The following is a 19125-nucleotide window of genomic DNA, read 5'->3' on the forward strand; positions in this document are numbered from 1 at the left end:
AATGAGATATAAGTTTCTACTCACCAGAATTGTAAAAACTTTAGAAATTTATTAGTATCAAGTATTGTTGAAGAATGGAGAAGGAAATGGCAACCCACTCCAGTACTCTTGCCTGGAGAATCCCATAGAGGGAGGAGCCTGGTAGGCTACAGTCCATGGGGTCGCAAAGAGTCGGACACGACTGAGCGACTTCACTTCACTTATTGTTGAAGAAGTAAAATATTAGGGACTCTCATACTCAGACAATGGAGTTTTAAATTAGTATAACTTTAAAAAAATTAATAGAGTATTCCTTAGAGTAGTTTTAGGTTTAAGAAGAATTGAGCAGAAAATGTCCAGGAACTTCTCCCCCACCCTTATGTGGGGAGAAAATTATAAACATCTTACATCCATTTGGTACATTTGTTATGAGTGAACCATCATTGATACATTTTATTAAAGTTCATAGTTATGTTTAGAATTCACTCTTTGTGTTGTACAGTTTTAAAATTTTTGGAAAATATATGATGACATGTATGCACTATTATATTATCATTCAGAATAGTTTACTGCCCTAAAAATCCCCTCTCTTCTATTTATCTTTCTCCCACCTCAAACTCTGGACCTCTGGTAACCACTGAAATTTTTGTCTTCTCTACAGTTTGCCTCTTCTAGCATCTTATATAGCTAGAATCCTACAGTATGTAGTCTTTTCAAATTGACTTCTTGGTACAACTATTCCAGAAGATTTAGCAGTGATAATTAAGTTGAACATACACATCTACAATCCAATAATTCTTCTTCTGAGTATATAATGTACATAATCTCTTGCTTATACCAATAAGTAATGCACAAAAATATTTGTTGCTACATTGTTCATAATAACATAATGCTGAAAATAAACAAAAAAGCCATAGAGAATAATACAGATAAGTGTTTCTTTTATAAGAAATTATAAACAAAAGTACACAATGTGATGATTTGAAATACATATATATTGTGAAATGATTACCAAGATTAAGATAATTAACACACCTATCACTTCCTTTAGTTAATCTTTTCATGTGTGTAGTGATAATGCTTGTGAACTATCTTCAGAAACTTTCAAGTATGCAATGCCATGTTATTAACTAGTCATCACACTACACTTGGTCCTCAGAACTTACTCTTTTTCAGACTAAAACTTTGAACCATTTGACCTACATTACCCACTTCCCCTTACTCCCTGCCCCTGGTAACCACCATTCTATTCTCTATTCCTATGAAATCAGCATTTTAAAAAAGTTTCCACATATAAGTGATGCCATGTAGCATTTATTGTTGTCTGGTTTATCAAATTTTCACATTGTACACTTTAAATATATACAATTATATTTGTGAAAAAAAGATAGCCACAGAAAAAGAAATGTTTCAATGAAAGCTTAAAAGATAGGGATTTTAAAAATGTAACAGGAGGTTGTTTTAAAAGTAAAAATATAGTAATAATTTTTTTTTTCTTTTAAATTTTATTTTATTTTTAAACTTTACATAATTGTATTAGTTTTGCCAAATATCAAAATGAATCCGTCACAGGCATACATGTGTTCCCCATCCTGAACCCTCCTCCCTCCTCCCTCCCCACACCATCCCTCTGGGTCGTCCCAGTGCACCAGCCCCAAGCATCCAGTATCGCACATCGAACCTGGACTGGCAACTCGTTTCTTACATGATATTCTACATGTTTCAATGTCACTCTCCCAAATCTTCCCACCCTCTCCCTCTCCCACAGAGTCCATAGTAATAATTTGATAAGAAATTACAGATAGAATTAATACTAGATTTCTAATTAAGGTCACTCAAAAGAGAACTTATAAATGTATTATGGAATTAAACTAAAAATAAAATCACAAGCCAACCAGAAATAATATTTTTGTTATCTTAAGAAGGGAAAAATGCTTTGTTACATAAGGTCTGTAAATTATCCACACCCCTTCACCAAAATAGTGAGAGTTGTGACTACAAAATTTTTTCTTCAATGTTTGTGGAACAATGAATACCACAGAAAAAAGGAGAGGGGAAGGAAATGGTAGTTGTGCAGGTATATTTGTAAAATCTTTCCCTCTCTATAATGAGCAAAAAATTAAACAGAGAAGAAAGCTATGTCCAAGCTGAAGCAGAGACTGAAGATAGAAGGCCACATCGAGACTCACTAAGAAATAACTAATCAGAGAGGAAAGGATACTCACATCGTGTGTGTGGGATTCAATTAATAGGGAAACAAAGGTTATCCTTAAGAAAATGTTCCTCTACTAAGTATATTTCCCAGAGCTCCTTTCATATCCTGATTTCTCAGACTGTAGATAAAAGGATTTAGCATGGGAGTGATCAGAGTGTACAATATGGCCACAATAACATCCTTGTCATTAGAGTTATTAGATGAGGGAAAAAAGTACAGTCCAATAATTGTTCCATAGTACAGAGCCACCACAGAGAGGTGGGACCCACATGTAGACAAGGCTTTGTAGAGTCCCTTGGTGGAGGGGACCCTAAGGATGGTTGCCCCAATGCAACCATAAGAGACCAATATGCATGCAAATGGCAGGGTAATGACCACCACTCCCACAGTGAGGATAAACAGCTCATTGACTGTGGTATCTGAGGTGGACAGTTTAAGTAAGGTGGCAAGGTCACAGAAGAAGTGAGGGAGAAGATTGTCTCCACAGAAAGAGAGATGGGCCAGGAGGAGGGTGTGTAAGATGGCACTAGCAGAGGACAGGACCCAGGACACAATTACTAACAGGAAACACAGGCTCTGACTCATAATTGTGATGTAGTGGAGGGGGTGACAGATGGCCACATACCTGTCATAGGCCATTGAGGTGAGAAGAAAGCTGTCAAGACACCCAAGCATTAAGAAAAAATACACCTGGGAAATGCACCCAGCATACGAGATGGATTGACTCTGTGTCTGCATATTCATGAGCATCTTTGGAGTTGTGACTGATGAAAAAGTGATGTCAGTGAAGGCCAAGTGGCTGAGGAAGAAGTACATGGGGGTGTGAAGGTGAGGGTCCAGCCTGATGACCAGGAGGATGAGCAGGTTGCCCAGCACCGTGGCCAGGTACACGCCCAGGAACAGGGCGAAGAACACACCCTTCTGCTCTGGCTGGATGGGGAGCCCCAGGAGGAGGAACTCGGACATGCTGCTCTGATTTTCCCTCCCCATGGTCTCTTTTGCTGGAGATGAAAAAAAGAGACGAAAATGTGGAAGCATGAGAAATCATTATGACTATCACATAATGAAACATACTTTGGAACAAGTCAGTACATGAATCTTAACCTGAATGGCTCATGCTCTTTGCTCCACTATGGACTAGTGATGGTCTGGATAAAAATGTCCACCTAGAAACCAGCACTATTTCTTTTGGAGAAACCACATAACATTAGTATTATTATTATATCAAATCAGGCTTAAACCTGAGGAGTTCAGAAGTTTATAACAGAAATCTGAGACTATTAATAGAATATTAGCCTGCATGGCTATGTCAGTAACCAGTTATTAGAAATACTAGTAGAGACTGTACAATTGGTCTGTTGGCCTTTCTTAACCTTCCACATGCCTCTCACACACTTTAGCTTATACTTTGATTGGATTGGATCAAGATGAGACAAACCAATGGACTGCTCTGTATTGCCTAGAAATTGGGATTTGGAGACTTGGTGAAAACATGTAACTGACCAAAGGAAGGCACTAAAAACAGAAGTCTTTGTCAATAACATAAAAGATCAAGTGACACACCATGTAATATAATCAGTTCTTCTCTTAAGAAAATGCCTTTCCATTCCTCAACATTTTCAATCTGCCATCATTCTTTATAGAGAGATTTTCATGGGACATGGAGGAAAAAAACAGTTTCCCTTTTAAATTCCAAATTTATTCTCTCAGTTCTAACCAGATCATTTTATTCAAGTTTTCAAAACACCAGTAAATGCTTTGGCTTTTTCCAATCATGTCCTGGATCTGCAAAAAAAAAAAAAAAAAAAAAAAGCTCATCTTAAGTATCTGGCCTATATAATTTACTGAATAACTTTCACAGTCCTAACCTAAGTTATATGCCAGTGATTCATAACTGATATTTCCTTGTTGTATTCTAACACTTTTAACACTATGTTAACATTATCATTTTTCTTTCTTCTTCATGTCAATTAGATTTGTTCATGTGAATGCTCATGAAATAATAGAGAAAGAGAACATGGTGGTCTGTTGACTGAAAAATGGAATCCGTATACTATATAAGCACATTTATTCTAAAGCTCTCTCTCTCTTTGGGAGCTGAGAAAGTATCTCACAACAGAACTCATCTTTTCTGCTGGGGGTTAACTGAAGTTTGCATTATCTACCAGTTCTCCCAATTTGACTCAAGTTATCTCTACAATTTCTATATTCCCCAATTTACTGCATTAAAAAATCCTATTTACTTAATATTATTACCTTAGATGAATTACACATTCAGTGTTGCTAATTATTACTACGCTAATACTAATCAGTTTATCACAATAAAAGTGCTAACTAGCTGTCTATGGGCATTTAGATTGTTTCTAATATTTTACTATTTCCAATGATACCTCATTAGTAACATTGTTCAAATGCCTTTCCCCCATTAGCTTATATATCTGTAGGATAAATTCCTAGAAATGCTATTGGAGGCTACATAAATTCATGATAGTAATCAGTTCAGTTCAGTTCAGTCACTCAGTTCATGTCCGACTCTTTGTGACCCCATGAACTGCAGCACGCCAGGCCTCCCTGTCCATCACCAACTCCCGGAGTTCACTCAGACTCACATCCATGGAGTCGGTGATGCCATCCAGCCAGCTCATCCTCTGTCATCCCCTTCTCCTCCTGCCCCCAATCCCTCCCAGCAACAGAGTCTTTTCCAATGAGTCAACTCTTCGCATGAGGTGGCCAAAGTACTGGAGTTTCAGCTTTAGCATCATTCCTTCCAAAGTACACCCAGGACTGATCTCCTTTAGAGTGGACTGGTTGCATCTCCTTGCAGTCCAAGGGACTCTCAAGAGTCTTCTCCAACACCACAGTTCAAAGGCATCAATACTTCAGCGCTCACTTTTCTTCACAGTCCAACTCTCACATCCATACATGACCACTGGAAAAACCATAGCCTTGACTAGATGGACCTTTGTTGGCAAAGTTATGTCTCTGCTTTTGAATATGCTATCTAGGTTGGTCATAACTTTCCTTCCAAGGAGTAAGCATCTTTTAATTTCATGGCTGCAGTCACCATCTGCAGTGATTTTGTTAAACTACAAGCTAAGGTGGTGAGGAAGTCTGTTCTTACGGGTTCTTTAAAGTGAATTCTAGATAATAAAAATCCTGTTGAATAAAGCTTATAAAAACAGGCTTTGTAGTTAGGTTGGATAATACAGGACTGTGGTGTTTGAGGAATAGGTAAAATTCAGGAGCAATGTAAGCACAGGAAACTTACATGGTTGGAGAATTATCTAGGAGTCAGCTTATTTAAGACCTTTTCTGCTGTAATTGAAAGCTTTGATTCTATTCTCAGAGCAATAGACACCGATGAAAATATTTAAGTAAAGGAGTGAATGAAAAATTCTAAGTTGTATGCTGGCTACTGGATAGAGAACAGATTACATTAACAGCAAGGCAAGAGTGTTAGCAAAAATTTTAACAGGAGGTTATTGCAGTAGTTCAGGTACAAAAGAATACCTACTTACACCTGAATCATAACAGCAGAAATGAAGATCATCACAGATTTAGGATAAAATTTAGAGGAAAAGCCAAAAAGACAACAATGAGGAAGAAAGAAAAGTAAGAAGAGATACAGTTTTCCCTACCCTCTCAAAGATTGGCTAGAGGATCAGTTTGAGATAGATTATTCTACATGGAACTGTCTGTTATATGCTGGTGAGAAAAGTGGTAGAACTACAAGAGGGATCAATAATACATATTGGAGACACACACACAAACATGTATCACTGCTGCTGCTGCTAAGTCTCGTCAGTCGTGTCCGACTCTGTGCGACCCCATAGACGGCAGCCCACCAGGCTCCTCTGTCCCTGGGATTCTCCAGGCAAAAATACTGGAGTGGGTTGCCATTTCCTTCTCCAATGCATGAAAGTGAAAGTGAAGTCGCTCAGTCATGTCCGACTCTTAGCGAGCCCATGCAGCCTACTAGGGTCCTCCGTCCATGGGATTTTCCAGGCAAGAGTGCTGGAGTGGGGTGCCATTGCCTTCTCTGAACACGTATCACAGTATTGAGTAAGTTCTGCTCCTACTCTTGCCTCTTAGGTGGTTAGCACATATACCTTCAGCTACAAGGCATGGGAACATTCTTCCATTTCTCTCTAGAAGACAAACAGTACACTGAGACAGTGGAGGCTCTAAGGATATCGAAGAAGCCTTGCAAAGGGAAGAATTCAGAGTTCAAAACCAAATAAGATAAACGTGCTGACACACATTTTCTTATATCCCCTGAGCAATGGGAGTGGCTTTTAAATTTATGAATAATGGAGAGGACCAGATTGGGGATGGGAGGGGAAACCCCACTGCTAGTTCCAGGCTAGAGACAAATGGGAAATAATTCCTTCATTGTCTTTGGTTCCCTTGAGGGAAGAACTGTCTGTTGACAGCAGGAAATAGGAAAGTTCACCCCAGAGGTATAATGGATAATAACCACAAAGCAACTTTTAGGAACTTGGTGATTCACAGAGCTTTTTGCTTTCTCAGTTGACATTAGGGAAAATGTGTTTCAGAGTCTATAACAAACCAAACTGGAGCTTGAGTGAGTTAACTGAAGTCTCTTGCTTCTGGATTCCATGTTATTTCAAGAACACCAGACACACTTTAATATTCTTGTTCTCTGAACAAAAGATTGAGGGATTTTATGTCTTGTCACCACAACTGGACCCTGGGGAATGGACTACAGTTCGTTTACACATTATGATTAAGTTGATGATCTCTTAGGTTTGAATACAGTCTAACAACCCTGCATTCTTACTCCCTCCAACTACATTTAATTTTTTTTAATTTAATTTAGTTTTATTTTTTTAACTTTACAATATTGTATTGGTTTTGCCATATATCAAAATGAATCTGCCACAGATATACACGTGTTCCCCATCCTGAACCCTCCTCCCTCCTCCCTCCCCATACCCTCCCTCTGGGTCGTCCCAGTGCACCAGCCCCAAGCATCCAGTATCATGCATCGAACCTGGACTGGCTATAATAGCCAGGACATGGAAGCAACCTAGATGTCCATCAGCAGATGAATGGATAAGAAAGCTGTGGTACATATACACAATGGAGTATTACTCAGCCATTAAAAAGTATACATTTGAATCAGTTCTAATGAGGTGGATGAAACTGGAGCCTATTATACAGAGTGAAGTAAGCCAGAAGGAAAAACACCAGTACAGTATACTAACACATATATATGGAATTTAGAAAGATTGTAACAATAACCTTGTATACGAGACAGCAAAAGAGACACTGATGTATAGAACAGTCTTTTGGACTCTGTGGGAGAGGGTGAGGGTGGGATGATTTGGGAGAATGGCATGGAAACATGTGTAATATCATATGTGATACATTTAATTTTTTGCATCATATTTTACATCCTTGTATTTTGTGCATCCCTGAACTACCTATTGTGACTATAGATGATTCTATTGCTTTTTCTTTTACTCTTTCTACCAGCTTTATGTCTGGTGATTTTATTATTTTTATTGGAGTAGAATTGCATTACAATATTGTGTTAGCCTCTGCTGTACAATGAAGTGTATCAGCTACATATATATATACATATGTGTGTGTATATATATATATATACATATACATATATATGTATATATCCTCTCCCTCTTGGGCCTCCCTCCCCCCCACCTCCCTCTCGCCCATCTAGGTGTTACAGAACACTGAGCTGAGCTTCCTGTGCTTAATGACAGGTGTCACTAGCTGCCCATTTTACATATTTTTTTTTACTTTATGTTTGCCTTTACCAACAAGATTTTTCCTTTTGTCATTTTCATTTTTCCAGTTATGGTCTTTTCTGCTTAGAGAAGTCCCTTTATCAGTTCTTGAAAGCCATTTTAGTCTTTTAGCTTTTGCTTGTCTGTGAAATTCTTTGTCTCTCCTTCAAATCTGAATGGTAGACTTGTTGAATATAGTACTTTTGGTTGTAGTTTTCTCTTTCAGAACTTTGAATATGTCATGTTACTTCCTTTTGGTCTGCAAAGCTCCTGCTGACTAATCAGCTGCTAGTCTTATATACATAACTAGCCGCTTTTCTCTTCCTGATTTTTAAAACAAGATTTATTTATTTTATGATTGTTGACTGTAAGTGGTTCTTCATGGCCGCACGCAGGCTTTCTCTGGTTTCACTGAGGGAGGCTACTGTTCACTGCAGTACACAGAGTTCTTGCTGAGGTGGCTTCTCTTATTGCAGAGCATGGGCTCTGGCGCACAGGCTCAGCAGTTGTGGAGCACTGGCTTAGTCGCTCTGAGGCATGTGGGGTCTTCCCGGACCAGGGATCGAACTGGTGTCCCTTGCATTGCAAGGTGGATTCTTAACAACTGAACCACCAGGGAAGCCCTCTCATCGCTTTTTGCATTCTCTCGTTATCTTTTATTCTTGTCACTTTAATTATAATGTGTCTTTGTATAGTGTCTCTGTACTTCCTGGATCTAGATATCTGTTTACTTCCCCAGGTAAAAGAAGTTTTCAGAAATTATTTTTTTAAATAAGTTCTCGACTCTTTCTCTCTCTCTTTTCCTTCTGGGACCCCTATAATGTGAACGTTAAGTTGTCCCAGAAATCTCTTAACTCATCCACATTTTAAAAAATTCTTTTTCTTTTTTTTTCTGTTCACCTTGGTAATTTCCACTTTCTTGTATTATCTAATCTATTGATCTATAGATTCCTTCTAGTGTATTTTTATTTCAGTTTTTGTACTCTTGAGATCTGTTTTGTATTCTTTTTTCTCTTCTTTATATTTTCTAACTCATAAGCATCTCACCATGTTCATCTATTCTTTTCTTAATTTCATTGATCATCTTTAAGATTCCTGGAAGAAATATCAACAACCTCAGATATTCAGATGATACCACCCTAATGGCATAAAGCAAAGAAGAACTAAAGAACCTCTTGATGAAGGTGAAAGAGGAAAGTGAAAAAGTTGGCTTAAGACTCAACATTCAAAAAACTAAGATCGTGGCATCCAGTCCCATCGCTTTATGGCCAATAGATGGGGAAAAAGGAAATAGTGACAAACTTTATTTTCTTGGGCTCCAAAGTCACTGTCGATGATGACTGCAACCACATAACTAAAAGACGCTTGCTCCTGGGAAGAAAAGTATGACAAACCCAGACTGTGCATTAAAAAGCAAAGACATCACTTTGTTGACAAATGTCCATCTAGTCAAAACTATGGCACTTCTAGTAGTCATGTATGGATGTGAGAGTTGGGCCATTAAGAAGTCTGAGGGCCTAAAAACTGATGCTTTTGAACTGTGGTGTTAGAGAAGACTCTTGAGAGTCTCTTGGACTGCAAGGAGATCAAACCAGTCCATCCTCAAATAAATCAACCTTGAATTTTCATCAGAAAGACTGATGCTGAAGCTCCAATACGTTGGCCATCTGATATGAAAAGACCCTGATGCCGGGAAAGATTGAGGACAGGAGGAGAAGAGGGTGACAGAGGATGAGATGGTTGGATGGCATTGCTGACTCAATGGACATGAGTTTGAGCAAACTCTGGGAGATGGTGAAGGACGGGGAAGCATGGCATGCTGCAGTCCATGGGGTCACAAAGAGTTGGACATGACTTAGTGATTAAATGACAGTGACCATTGCCTTGAACCCTATCTGTTAGATTGCTTATCTCCACTTTCCTTAGTTCTTCTTCTGGGGCTTTGTCTTGTTCCTTTTTTGGAATATATTCTTCTTTCTCCTCTTCTGCCTAATTCTCTGTATTTATTTCTATGTATTAGGTACATTGGTTATGCTTCCAAGTATTGGAGAAGTAATCCTACATAGGACTATCCACATGCACTAAGTGCCTAACAGCATGCTACCCCCCGGCCATCTAAGCTATGTGTTCTAGGGATGCCCCCTATGTGGGCTGTGTGAGTCCTTCTGCTGTGGAAGGACTGGCTATTGAGGGAACTTGTAGGTAAGACTGTTCCCTTAGCCAGTTGGCTGCCTGGCTCTACTTCATATGTTGGCTGCTGGCTCCAACTGGGTGGGGCTGGATGGGGCCAGGTCTGGTGTAACTACTGTCATCCCTGGGTTGCTGCCAGCCCACTGGTGGGGGTAACTAGGCCACTGGCTGTTGGGGGACCTGAGACTGGTGGTTGGGTAAACCTCTGGTGCTAATGGACTAGAGGGAGAACCCCCACGTGGCACTTGCCAGCACTGGTCTTCTTATGGTAGAACAAGCTTCTACGAATGGCTGCTGCCAGCCTCTGTGCTCCCAGATGGAGTCCTGTCTCTCTGGGAGGTTCTCCAAGATGCACAAATGGATCTGAGGGGCTCCTTTCAAATTATTGTCTCTGCATGGGGACTCAGATCATGTGAGATTTAGCATGTGCCCTTTCAAAGTAGAGTCTCTGTTTCCTACAGCCCTCTCCAACATGCAAGCCCTGCTGGCTTTCAAAGCCAGACGTTCTGGGAGCCTGTCTTCCCTGTGCAGAACCTCCAGGCTGGGAAGCCTGAAGTGGTGCTTGGACTCCTGGCTTTTAGGCAAGAACTTCTCCAATTGTGATTATCCTCCCTTTTGTGGGTCACCTCTCCAGAGGTATGGATTTTGACAATATCACATCTCTACCCCTCCTTCTTGTCTCACTGTTTCCTTCTTTATATATTTAGTTGTGGAAAATCTTTCCTGCTAATCTTCAGGTCATTATCTTAGATAGCTGCTCAGTAAATAGCTGTAATTTTGGTGTGCTTGTGGGAGAAGAGGTGCTCATGGTCTTCTTACTCTGCCATCTTGGCCACCTTGCATCTTTTTTCTTCTTTTTGTAGATAAAAGCATATCTTAATGTGTTTGGGCTACTATAACAGAATACCAAAGACTGGCGAGCTTAAGCAACAAACATTGTTTTCTCATAGTCCTGGAGGCTGGGGAGTTCAAGACCAAGATGCTAGAGATTTGGTGTCTGGTGAAAGCCTGCTTCCTAGTTCATAAACAGTCATCTTTTTTGCTGTGTCTTGACTGGGCAGAGGGGGAAAGGGAGCTCTCTGGGGTCTCTTTTACAGGGCACTGATACAATTCATGAGGGCTCCACCCTCATAACCTAATTAACATTAAATACCATCATATTGGGGAATAGGTTTCAATGTATGAATTTTGGAGGGACACAAGTAAATACTAATTACACAGTCAGTCAGTCAGTTCAGTTACTCATTCATGTCCAACTCTTTGCGACTCTATGAACCGCTGCAGGTTAGGCCTCCCTGTCCATCACCAACTCCCAGAGTTTACCCAAATTCATGTCCATTGAGTCAGTGATGCCATCCAACCATCTCATCCTCTGTCATCCCCTTCTCCTCCTGCCCTCAATATTTCCCAATCAGGGTCTTTTCAAATGAGTCAGTTCTTCGCAGCAGGTGGCCAAAGTATTCGAGTTTCAGCTTCAATATCAGTCCTTCCAATGAACACCCAGGACCAATATCCTTTAGGATGGACTGGTTGGATCTCCTTGCAGTCCAAGGGACTCTCAAGAGTCTTCTCCAACAGCCTTGACTAGACAGACCTTTGTTGGCAAAGTAATGTCTCTGCTTTTGAATATGCTATCTAGGTTGGTCATAACTTTCCTTCCAAGGAGTAAGCGTCTTTTAATTTCATGGCTGCAATCACCATCTGCGGTGATTTTGGAGCCCCAAAAAAATAAAGTCAGCCACTGTTTCCCCATCTATTTGCCATGAAGTGATGGGACCAGATGCCATGATCTTTGTTTTCTGAATGTTGAGCTTTAAGCCAACTTTTTCACTCTCCTCTTTCACTTTCATCAAGAGGCTCTTTAGCTCTTCTTCACTTTCTGCCATAAGGATGGTGTCATCTGCATATCAGAGGTTATTGATATTTCTCCCAGCAATCTTGATTCCAGCTTGTGCTTCCTCCAGCCCAGCATTTCTCATGATCTACTCTGCATCAAGTTAAATAAGCAGGGTGACAATATACAGTCTTGACGTACTCCTTTTCCCATTTGGAACCAGTCTGTTGTTCCATGTCCAGCTCTAACTGTTGCTTCTTGACCTGCATACACGTTTCTCAAGAGGCAGGTCGGGTGGTCTGATATTCCCATCTCTTTCAGAATTTTCCACAGTTTATTGTGATTCACATAGTCAAAGGCTTTGGGATAGTCAATAAAGAGAAATAGATGTTTTTCTGGAACTCTCTTGCTTTTATGATGATCAAGTGGATGTTGGCAATTTGATCTCTGATTCCTCTGCCTTTTCTAAAACCAGCTTGATCATCTGGAAGTTCACAGTTCACATATTGCTGAAGCCTGGCTTGAAGAATTTTGAGCAATTACTTTACTAGCATGTGAAGGTGAAGGTGAAGATGAAATCACTCAGTCGTGTCTGACTCTCTGAGACCCCATAGACTGTAGCCTACCAGGCTTCTCTGTCCATGGGATTCTCCAGGCAAGAATACTGGAATGGTTTACCATTTCCTTCTCCAGGGGATCTTCCCGACCCAGGGATCGAACCCGGGTCTTCCGCATTGGAGGCAGATGCTTTAACCTCTGAGCCACCAAGGAAGCCCCTAGCATGTAAGATGAGTGCAATTGTGTGGTAGTTTGAGCATTCTTGGCATTGCCTTTCTTTATGCAGTAGATTGTAACAATTCCCTCTGAACATTTCACTTTATTTCACTTGCTTTGACTGATTTTCCATCTCAAGTTAAACTATTTAACACTGCTACCAAGGTGACTTGGGGCTTCCTAGGTGGCTCAGTGGTAAGGAATCCACCTGCAATGCAGGAGTCACAGGAGATAGAGGTTTGCATCCCAGATTGGGAAGATCCCCTGGAGGAGGACATGGCAAAACACTCCAGTGTTCTTGCTTGAAGAATTCCATAGGCAAAAGAGCCTAGTGGGCTACAGTCCATAGTGTCACAAAGAGTCAGATATAACTGAAGCTACTTAGTATACATGCCCCAAGGTGACTTACCTATTTTTCTTTTCTCTGAATTTTTGGTTATTTTCTATATTTTTCAAAACAATAACATTTAGGGCTATTTCCTTCTATCTCAGTGTCATTTCAAACCTAGGTTTTCTTGTTTCTGATATTCTTGGGCCTCTGAATTCTTGTAGGGTTAACCCATGGGAGGAGATTTGAGGCTGAGATTTCCTCTTCTCTGCCAGAGTAGGGTGTGTTTTGCCTTTGTCCTGTACCTATAGGCTGTAGTTCATCTCAAGTAGCCTCTTGCTCACAGCTAGAATACTCATGGCTTATACTAAGAGTGGTGCTGTAGTAAAGAATCTGCCTCCCAATGCAGGAGATGCAAGAGACGCAGGTTTGATCCCTGGGTAAGGAAGATCCCTGGAGTAGGAAATGGCAGCCCACTCCAGTATTCTTGCCTGAAAAATTCCATGGATAGAGGAGGCTGACAGGTTACAGTTCACGGGGTCATGAAGAGTTGGATATGACTAAGTGCGTTAACTATGCTGACAGTGCTTTCACATCTTCTGTGTTCATAACTATGAATGGTATCTCCTCACCAACTGAGTGTATAATTGTTTGTTGTCAGGACACTACATAAAATAGTAATTGATAGCACTCATTGTCCATGCTAAAGGACAGACAGACTAAAACCAGAATTCTGAGATTGGGTTGCTCATATATTTGAAAAGCACCTGAGTCACCTTCAAGACAAGAAGTGGTAGATAACCTTTGGGATATGGTAGCATCCTGATTCGGAGAAGGCAATGGCACCCCACTCCAGTACTCTTGCCTGGAAAACCCCATGGATGGAGGAGCCTGGTGGGCTGCTGTCTATGGGGTTGCACAGAGTAGGACACCACTGAAGCGACTTAGCAGCAGCACCAGCAGCATCCTGATTGTTCAAATTATCACTGGTGGTGGCTGGGTACATAACAGAGATGGAGGACAAAGCATTGGGAGATCAACTCACTATGGCATAGAGTCATTAATGTAACACAATAATCACAATGTTTATGGGGTGGGATTGCTGATTCTGACTACCCAAAGAGTATGTACAAGCAAGCAAGAAACCCAAAGACCTAAATATAAGTACAAGCATCAGAGTGCCCTTAGAGCACCCTAAATAGAAGCATTTCCCTTTACCTTGGGTGTTTGCAGAGTAGCCGTGACTGAGAATCTGACCAAAACTATGTTGTAGAGATTGTAATGTTCATAGATTAAGTAATGATGCTAAAGCTGAAACTCCAGTACTTTGGCCACCTCATGCGAATAGTTGACTCATTGGAAAAGACTCTGATACTGGGAGGGATTGGGGGCAGGAGGAGAAGGGGACGACAGAGGATGAGGTGGCTGGATGGGATCACTGACTCGATGGACGTGAGTCTGAGTGAACTCCGGGAGTTGGTGATGGACAGGGAGGCCTGGCGTGCTATGATTCATGGGGTCGCAAAGAGTCGGACACGACTGAGCGACTGATCTGATCTGATCTGATCTGAGCACTGCCAGTTTTACCATACTAATATAAAGGCTCTGGTTGGAAAGTACAGTAAAAATTATTAATCTTTGTCTCATTAAAAATCTTGGTTCAGTTCAGTTGCTCAGTCGTGTCCAACTCTGCTACCCCAAGAACTGCAGCACGCCAGGCCTCCCTGTCCATCACCAACTCCCGGAGTCCACTCAAACCTATGTCCATCAAGTTGATGATGCCATCCAACCATCTCATCCTCTGTCATCCCCTTATCCTCCTGCCCTCAATCTTTCACAGCTTTGGGCACCTACTATCCTGGGGAGTTCATCTTTCAGTGTCCTATCTTTTTGCCTTTTCATATTGTTCATGGGGTTCTCAAGGCAAGCGTAAAATGTTACCATGAAAGATAATATGCTCTTTAGGTTTTTAAAAAGAGATGTTCTTTATCAGAATTGTTTTATACTTTTATAAGAGTTTTTAGAATTAGGGTATAATGACATATAATATTATATTGGTTTTAGGTGTACAACATAATGATTTGATATTTATATATTATAAAATAATCACCACAATAAGTCTAGTTAACATTTGTCCTCATACATAGTTACAAAAATATTTTTTCTTGTGATGTGGACATTTACAGTCTTAGCAACTTTTGAATATGCAATATAGTATTATTATTAATAACTATAGTCACCATGCTGTACATTACACCCTCAAGACTTCTTTATTTTAAAACTGGAAAATTACACCTTGGATGCCTTTTACCCATTTCACCCACAGATATATATACAATTATCTTCTTTATCCATTCACTCACTGATGGACACATAGGTTCCTTCCATATCTTGGCTATTGTAAATAATGCTGTAATGAATATTTGGATGTGTATATCTCTTTTTAAATTAGTGTTTTCATTTTCTATGGAATAAATTTATATAATTTTTTTCAAATAAATATTACTTGGATAACACCCCAGATGTGAAATTACTGGATTATATGGTAGCTTCATTTTTAATTTTTTGAGGAACCTCCATACTTATTTCCACAGCAGTTGCACCAATTTATATTCCCACCAACAGTACACAATCATTTCCTTTTCTCCACATTCTTGCCAACACTTATTACTGTTGTCTTTTTTATAATAGCCATTCTAATAGGAGTGAGGTGATCTGTCATTATGGTTTGATTTGCATTTTCCCAATGTCCACCTGCGATGCAGGAGACCCAGTTTCTATCCCTGGGTCAGGAAGATCCCCTGGAGAAGGAAATGGCAACCCACTCCAGTATTCTTGCCTGGAGAATCCCATGGACAGAGGATCCTGGTGGGCTATAGTCCATGGGGTCACAAGAGTTGGACACAACTTAGCAACAAAACCAAGGATTAGTGATGTTGAGCATCATTTCATGTGCCTATTGGCCACCTATATGTCTTCTTTGGAAAAATATCCATTTCATATCCTCTGCTCATTTTTTTTTATTGGATTGCCTGATTGTCATCGAGTTGTATAAATTGTTTATAATTTGGGGAGATTTTAACCCCTTATCAGATATATTATCTGCAAATATTTTCTCCCATTGTTAGGTTGCCTTTTCATTTTGTGGAGGTTTCCTTTGCTGGGCAGAAGCTTTATAAACTTATGTAGTACCACTTGTTTACTTTTGCTTTGGTTGCCTTTGCTTTTGGTGTCAACATTTAAAAAAATCACACCAAAAACAGTGTCTAGGAGATTGTTGCTTATGTCTTTTTCTAGGATTTTTATGGTTTCAAGTCTTTAATCCATTTTGAGCTAATTTTTGTACTTGTTTTAGGAGTATAAGATAGTAGTCCAGTTTCACTTTTTTATGTGGGTGTCCAGTTTTCCTAACACTATTTATTGAAGAGACTGTCCTTTCCCCATTGTATATTACTGGTACTTTTTTGGTAAATTTAATTGACCATATGCGTGTAGGTTTATAAATACTTCCAGTCTCTCTATTCTGTTCCACTAATCTATTCACCTGTTTTAAGCTAACGTCATACTGTTTTGATTACTATAACTTTGTAATATAGTTAGAAATCATGATATGTGCTGCTTCAAGTGTTTTTTTTTTCCCCTCAAGATTGCTTTGGCTATTCAGGGTCTTTTATGAATCCAAAACCCAAAGTAGGCAAAACAAAGAAAATGATAATAAAAAAGCAGAAATATGTGAAATAGAAAACAGAAAAGGCAATATACAATAACAATAAAAGCAAAAATTGGTTCTTTGAAGAAAATAATCAAATTTGTCAACCAAGCTGATTAAGAAAAAAGACACAAATTAAAATATTAGGTATAAATGAAGTGAGGGCAGGCTTACAAAAGCATATGAGGAAACTGTTCAGGGTGACCTTTGAGGATTATAGATATGATCGTTATGTTGATTATGATAATTGTTCCACATGTGGATGTCAAGATACCTTCAGTTGAACATTTAAAAACTATATGTCAATTACACCCTAATAAAACTGTAAATGAAAATGAAGAAATAAGACATGCAGGAGTCTTATTTGGACAACAGAGAAATTTTCCATTGAGACCCCCTCCCCCATTATCTTAATTAACACAATTTTAATATCAGGGAAGACTTTCCACACAAATGTATTTCACAAAAAAATTAACACAGAAATATCTTTTTCTCCATATTCATTTTCCAAGATGATTCCTTTGGAAAAAATAAGCTTTTTTTCCATCCAGCTACTATCTAAAGGATGGGAGATCAGAGTTACATCTGCCATATTGTAAAATCTCATCAAGGGATGATTCTTTGTGTTTGGTTTTGGTCCACATTTCATTATCTACAAGGCTCCCAAAGATAATTGCAAAACTTTGGCAAAATTTTACTCTCGTGTTCTACCATATACATTCTCTATAGCAATTCCCAGTATAGGTACAAAAGTGAAAGTGTTAGTTGCTCAGTCATGTCTGACTCTTTGTGACCCCATGAACTGTAGCCCACCAGGCTCCTCTCTCCATGGAATTCTCCAGGCAAGAATACTGGTTAGTCCAGGTTTGATGCATGATACAGAGTGCTCGGGGCTGGTGCACTGGGATAACCCAGAAGGATGGGATGGAGAGGGAGGTGGGAGGGGGGTTCAGGATGGGAAACACATGTACACCTGTGGCAGATTCATGTCAATGTATGGCAAAACCAATACAATATTGTAATTAGCCTCCAATTAAATAAATTTATATTAAAAAAAAAAGAATACTGGAGTGGGTTGCCATTTCCTTCCCCAGGAATCTTCCCAACACAGGGATCAAAATGAGATCTGTGGCATTGCAGGAAGATTCTTTACCATCTGAGCCACCAGAAAAGTCCAATGTAGGTACAGGTGTTTTTAAGACAAGAATCTTGACTCAGTTTTATGTGCTTATCTTAATCATTTAGTCCAGTGTCCTCAACCTCGACTGTGCATTAGAATCAACTGCCAGCAGTTTGGTATTGTGTTTAGACTTTGGAAACCCATAAGAAGCATTTAATTGATCAGCTGATCCTTTAGCTAAACCAGCATTTTGAATGTTCTCAAACTTTGAAGTTAAGTTGAGACAGCTATAGGAAAAAATATGATAAAAATTGAAAGTGAAACTAAGGAGCTGGTTGTTAAAATATGGATTATTATTAATTTTATACAGCCATTTTAAGAGTGATCTAATTACTAACACTAAGTTTCACAAACATTGATACAAACACATATAAGAGGTTCACATAAACACTACAAAAGATAAACATTTCCAAACCACAGCACATTTGAGATTTTTAATATTCTCAACATAGGCATCAGAAAGTATTGGAGTGGGGTGCCATTGCCTTCTCCGAAAGAATGAGAAGACACAGCTATTTAAAATGCCTGCTGCTGCTAAGTCGCTTCAGTCATGTCTGACTCTGTGCGACCCCATAGACAGCAGCCCACCAGGCTCCCCCATCCCTGGGATTCTCCAGGCAAGAACACTGGAGTGGGTTGCCATTTCCTTCTCCAATGCATGAAAGTGAAAAGTGAAAGTGAAGTCGCTCAGTCGTGTCCGACTCTTAGCGACCCTGCAGCCTACCAGGCTCCTCCGTCCATGGGATTTTCCAGTCAAGAGTAGTGGAGTGGGGTGCCATTGCCTTATCTGATGACATTTCCTACTCATGACTTAAAAGACATTTGGTGCTTTGAAGACAACTAAGATGATGGTGCTCTAGTGTTGCCAGATCCCAAGGCTTATGAAACAGAAAGAGACATAAAATAAAGCTAAAGCAAAAAGAAGTTGGTTCAAAGAACACAGATGGTTACAACAAATAGCACTTGGTGTGTCTATGCCTGGAATTCACTGCTTTCAGGAGGAGTAAACAGAAAAGCAAGTGGCTGGAAACAGGGAAACGGGGTGGATACCAGCAACAGGGATGGTCTTCGGCATGGTTTTCCATGGAGGAATGTCTGACACTGGTGCCATTCGTTGAAGGAAGAACTGAAATGGTGAGGTATTA

The 19125-nt window shown here is 39.8% G+C and overlaps 1 protein-coding gene across 1 annotated transcript; it reads right to left on the bottom strand.

The window, feature by feature from the left end:
* Positions 1–2248: 2248 nt before the first annotated feature.
* Positions 2249–3184, bottom strand: LOC102267619 (olfactory receptor 1J21). Its single transcript, XM_014480568.1, has one exon. It carries the CDS (start codon positions 3182–3184, stop codon positions 2249–2251), a length of 936 nt encoding a protein of 311 aa, XP_014336054.1.
* Between the last annotated feature and the right edge of the window lie 15941 nt (positions 3185–19125).

This window comes from Bos mutus, chromosome 11 (genome assembly GCF_027580195.1).
Source record: "Bos mutus isolate GX-2022 chromosome 11, NWIPB_WYAK_1.1, whole genome shotgun sequence".
Classification (NCBI taxonomy): domain Eukaryota; kingdom Metazoa; phylum Chordata; class Mammalia; order Artiodactyla; family Bovidae; genus Bos; species Bos mutus.

Excerpts from the sequence above, each read along its gene's own strand:
- LOC102267619 (XM_014480568.1), bottom strand. The coding sequence starts at position 3,184 with ATGGGGAGGGAAAATCAGAGCAGCATGTCCGAGTTCCTCCTCCTGGGG.